Genomic DNA, 5,660 nt, shown 5'->3' on the forward strand with positions numbered 1-5,660 from the left:
AACACTTTCATCATTGAATTAAACATTCAATTCCATTTCCCAAGTGTTTGCTTGTTTGTTTGACTAACATTGGGAACTGAATGTATATTGAAAAAGATTAAAGTAGCATTTTTTCTCTTTATTCAAAATGAAACTCCAAATGCTGTTTGACCAAAGAATATAATAAGGAGTTATAAGCTCTTGATATTTCATTACATTTTAATTCACTTTAGACTCATCCTCTTCTGAGTAGCTACTCAGAATGGTTTAAAGTCCAGAATAGAGAACTGTCTTTTTGTTTAGTAACTTAAAAGAAAGTAAGAACTGATCAAACTCCTCATGTTGTTTTGTTGTGAATTTACAATGAAACTGTGTCTGTCCGTTTCTTATAGGTGAACACCACACCAATTAGTGGCCTTTAGTGAGGTCAGGAGAAGTAACGGTGGCATAGTTCATTCACAGAAGTTAACTTAACCAACATATTAAGCCAAACTGTTTATATCCAATTTTGAAATGTGCAACAAATATAAATTGTGTGCAAGATCTCTAAAGAGTCCTTAGTTTTGTCAATAAGTCCACCTGAATATGGCTTATTTATTGAATTTGAATCTGAAGCTCAGGATTTCCCAAAGAACTTGGAATAACTTGATAGTGATTAATGATGAAATACTTGCCGTATTCAGGTGTCAGAATTTAAATTGAATCTCCTTATCAGTGTTTCTCTTTTTCATTGACAGTGGTCTATTGATCCCAGGATAAGGTTAATGGAGAACAGAACAGAAGTGACTGAGTTCATCCTGCTGGGGCTGACCAATGACCCAGAACTGCAGATCCCCCTCTTCATCACCTTCCTCATCATCTACATCATCACACTGGCTGGAAACATGGGGATGGTCCTCCTGATTCTCTTGGATTCTCGTCTTCATACTCCCATGTACATTTTTCTTGGTAATCTGTCTCTAGTGGATTTATGTTATTCCTCAGCTGTCACTCCCACAGTCATGGCTGGTCTCCTTGTAGGAGACAACGTCCTTTCCTCCAGTGCTTGTGCCGCCCAGATGTTTTGCTTTGCTGCCTTTGGCAGTGCAGAAAATTGCCTCTTGGCCTCGATGGCCTATGATCGCTACGCAGCTGTGTGTAAACCCCTGCACTACTCCACCGTCATGACAGCCAGTGTGTGTGGTTGGCTGATCGTAGGGTGTTATGTCATTGGCTTCCTGAATGCCTCCATCTACACTGGGGATGCCTTCAGTCTGTCCTTCTGTCAGGACAACGTGGTCCATCACTTTTTCTGTGACATTCCAGCAGTCATGGTTCTCTCTTGCTCAGACAGACGTGTGAATGAGCTGCTTCTTGTTTGCATGGTAAGCTTTAATATATTTTTCACACTCATAGTTATCTGTATCTCCTACCTGTTCATTTTTATCACCATCCTGAAGATGCACTCTGCAGCAGGACACCGGAAGGCTCTGTCCACCTGTGCCTCCCACTTCACTGCAGTCTCTATTTTCTATGGCACTGTTATCTTCATGTACTTACAGCCCAGCTCTAGTCACTCCATGGACACTGACAAAATCGCATCTGTGTTTTACACGATGGTCATCCCCATGCTGAACCCTCTGGTCTACAGCCTGAGGAACAAGGAGGTGAAGAGTGCATTCTTCAAAGTCCATAGTGCATTTATTTGGGGGAGGCAAAATTAAAATGATAAGCTTAAAATTTGGGCACAGAATTTCTGGATTTTGTTCTCTCTCAGATTTTCTCTGTAAGTTCCTGATGAGATTCTCTTGTCTCTGCAACATCTCTTGTCCTAAAAAAAAGTAGAAATCTTCAGTCCAAAAAACACATAACTAAAATATAATGGATAAAAGTATCTTGCAGGTAGTTTGGTAAAACCCTAATTCACAGTAGTGGTAATGTTCACTAATTTCACTGAGTTTTGTTTTACCACGCCAGAAGAAATGTCTGTAAAACAAGTGCGTGAAGAAAGTCATGAACAGAAGACATTCATAGAAGCCTCCCTCCTGATCACCGATATGAGTGTAGTTCATGAATTTTCCAGAATGGAATCTAGTCTGGTTTAGAGTGGTGGTTAACTTTATGTATTAATTGGAGTATATTTATAAATATACAAATATTCATTCACATATTTTTATTTGTGTGTCTGCAAGGGTGTCCCCAAGGTTCTGATATCTGAAGCAGCAGACTTAGTAATGAAGACAAGGCCTCCTCCATGTAAGAAGTAATCATTCCATTAGTGAGGACTCACTCAAATGGAACAGGAAGTAGAGAAAGACTAGACTAAATCTTTCTCTTTTTCTCCTCCATTCTTCTTTGTTTTCTTCTTTCCTTTCTTTCTTCCCTCATTCTCTTCCTTCTCTTTCCCCTCCCTCTTTCTTTAACTCACTTTATACATAGGGTTACTTATATGAACCTGATTCTTGGCCCCTTCTTCTTTCAATTTTATAATAGTTACATATTGCTTCCTCTATCTCAAATTGATTTTTCACCCATTTAACCTGTTTTCTAACCAACAGCCTCTATACTCGAAAGTCTGAGCCCATAATAAATATGCATGTTTGTATGTGTATTTGTTAATGCACTTTTGATTCCATTACCAAGAGAAACCTGAGTAATAAAATAATGCTCACAATCATTACAACTCACAGCTCTGTATTTGAATTGGGTACCTAACTGAAATTTTTTCTCTAGTAATTTTTATATTGAGTATAAACTTACAAGAAATGAACTTCTACCTCTTAACGACAGACAGACTGAAGGTGAAGAAACAGATTTCATCTGTGCAAACAGATCTAAAAGAAAGTAAGAATGAGCCTAGTTATAACAGGTAGAATGATCTTTCAAAAAGAAACAAAAAGAGATAAGAAATCTCTGTAGATAGCTAGCTAGCTAGCTAGCTAGCTAGCTAGATAGATAGATCAGTATGCCAAGTAGGAATTATAATGGTATGGATATAATTACACAAAAATTTCTTAGAATATATTGGATCACCTACTCATATAAAGTAAATATTAAACAACCTGAAGGTACTTATAGTCTCTAATGCAATTATTATACATTGTCCTACTCTTGGTCAATGACATGTCACATAGACATAAACCCAACAGAGAAACAGCAGAATTAAATGCACCTTAGAATCAGTGGACCAAACACATGTACACAATATTCCAACCAATGGCTAAAAAGTATACATATTCTCATCAACCTGTAGGACACTTTCTTAAACAGTTCACATGATAGGTCAATAAGTATCAATAATTGTTCAACTTGACATCTTATTGAATGTATTTTTGGACCACAGTGAATAAAAACTAGAGTTGCATGAAAAGTGAAAACCATAAAAATATACAAATAATTGAAAATTAAACAACTTACTTTTGAAGAACCAATGAATCATAAAAGATTCCAAGAAAGAAAGACAGGCAGAGTGCACATGCTTGTATGCCAAGACACTTGGGAAACAGAGTTAGGAGAATTAAAATGAAAAAGACAACCCTGACAGAGTTAACAAGTCCCATAGCTGAGAACATAAAATAAAACTAAAGAATTGTTATTAGTACAAGTTGTAGGATATTTGCCTAGAAAGTTCAAGCTCTGAGTTCAATTCTTTGTACCAAATAAATAAATAAGCAAATAAATAAAATACTAATTCTTATTCAAATAAGAGAAAATGTAAACTAAGTGTGAAAACATGGGCTACAGTAAGGAAAATACTAAGAAAAGTGTAAAATATCACTAACCATCAGAAATGTAAATAAAATCTCTCTCTCTCTCTCTCTCTCTCTCTCTCTATATATATATATATATATATAATACAAATAAAAAGATCTCCCTGTGTAAGAAAATACAGTGAGATACTCACCCTGCCCCATTAAAAGTGATTTTATTAAAATGAAGAATAATAACTATTGATGATAGAAATGCGGAAGAAGGAAATAAGATTCTTGTACATTGTTAGTGGGATTGTAGATTAGTATAACCACTACAGAATACTACATAGGGGTTCCTAAAAGTAGTACAGATAGCTGGGCGCTGGTGGCTCATGGCTGTAATCCTACCTACTCAGGAGGCTAAGATCTGAGGATCACAGTTCAAAGCCAGCCCTGGCAGAAAAGTCCGTGAGACTTTTATCTCCAATTCACCACCAGAAAACCAGAAGTGGCACTGTGGCTCAAGTGGTAGAGCACTCACCATGAGCTGAAGAGCTGAGGGACAGGGCCCAAGCCAAAGTTCAAGCCCCATGACTGATATATGTACAGATAAAACCACTTTGTGATACATCAATGATTCTGAGTATAAATTCAAGGCAAATGAGTTCAATATGTGAAAGGCACATCTGCACTTCATGACCCTCACAGAACTGTGCGCAATACCTAAGGAATAAAAACTATTAAAACGACTATCCATCCATGAGTGGATAAATAAAAAGTTGCACATATACAAAGTAGACTACTATTCATCATAAGAAACATTTTTAATTTGGGAAATTTTGATGTAAAGTAAAATTTAGAGGCTAGAAAGACAATAAATTATCTCAAGAGTATGTCAGATTTTCACATTTTATTCTTAGGAGTTAGGAGTAGAATGGGCAGTACCAAAGTCTTCAAAGAAGATGGGGAAGGGAATACTGGGAATGATGATCAATGAACACTAACACAGTAAGTTAGCAGAAAAAAAGCTCTGGTGTACTATTGCACCGTAGGGTGACTAAAAATAGTAATTACATACCTCTTTTAGTAGCCAAAAGAAAGGATTTTGAATTGTTTGTCATAAATAAATGTTAACTGTATGGGTAGTCATATTTAACCTGATTTAACCATTAAACATGGTCTTGCAATATGGAAATTATGAATTAATTCAGACATTTTAGTTGTTGTACAAAAGAGTTGATATCTAACAAAGCAGTTTGTGAATACGATCCATCTTGATCAGTGTCCACCCATTTCACCATTCCCTTTCCCTGACTTGTCTTAATTTTGTAGAATATAGTATGAATTCTCTTTTTTTGCAAATGTAATTAAATTTTATTTTTAAATACAATGCATTATTGAAATACTGATGAAAGAGCAGCTGAGAGGATGTTTCAAATACTAGAGTGTCTGCCTAAAGAGCATTTTTGTCATTCCAAACATCATTATTTCCATCCTTCCTTCTCCCACTTAAAAAATCATAAATAACTACAGAATTAACCTACATGTTCCTTAATCATCATTGAAGAAAGACATTGTTTTATATATATATATATATATATATATATATATATACACAAACACATATGCACAATGATATACTATTTAGCCACACATAATAATAAAAATCATATCATCTTCAAGAAAATAGATAGAACTGGAAACCTTCATATTAAAGCAATAAGCCATACTGTGAAAAACAAATACTAGATTTCTCATATGCAAACTCTAGACCCAGATAATAAAATGAATGACCCAAGTATAAAAGATGGAACTGATTACATTTGGAAAAAAATAAGAGAGGAGAGGAAGAGAAATATTGTGGAGTAAATATGTTCAAATAACTTGTGGAGGAGAGGGGGAAAAAACAGTTGTTTAAGGATACAGGTGGACCTGATGCAACAACGAGAAGTATAAGTTGTCATGTCCAAAACGAGCTTTACAACGTCGGTGCGGGGGGGGAAGGGAGGG

General features: G+C 35.8%; 1 protein-coding gene across 1 annotated transcript; it reads left to right on the forward strand.

Annotated features, from left to right (window-relative positions):
* The first annotated feature begins 743 nt into the window (after nucleotides 1–743).
* LOC105995313 (olfactory receptor 5B3-like) lies at nucleotides 744–1,682 on the forward strand. The gene has a single exon (XM_013029019.1). The coding sequence runs from the start codon at nucleotides 744–746 to the stop codon at nucleotides 1,680–1,682; it is 939 nt and encodes a 312-aa protein (XP_012884473.1).
* The last annotated feature ends 3,978 nt before the right edge of the window (nucleotides 1,683–5,660 follow it).

The sequence above is a fragment of the Dipodomys ordii genome, unplaced genomic scaffold (genome assembly GCF_000151885.1).
Source record: "Dipodomys ordii isolate 6190 unplaced genomic scaffold, Dord_2.0 Scaffold117, whole genome shotgun sequence".
NCBI lineage: Eukaryota > Metazoa > Chordata > Mammalia > Rodentia > Heteromyidae > Dipodomys > Dipodomys ordii.

Bases quoted from the DNA above. Each gene is read 5' to 3' on its own strand.
- LOC105995313 (XM_013029019.1), top strand. From the start codon at position 744: ATGGAGAACAGAACAGAAGTGACTGAGTTCATCCTGCTGGGGCTGACC.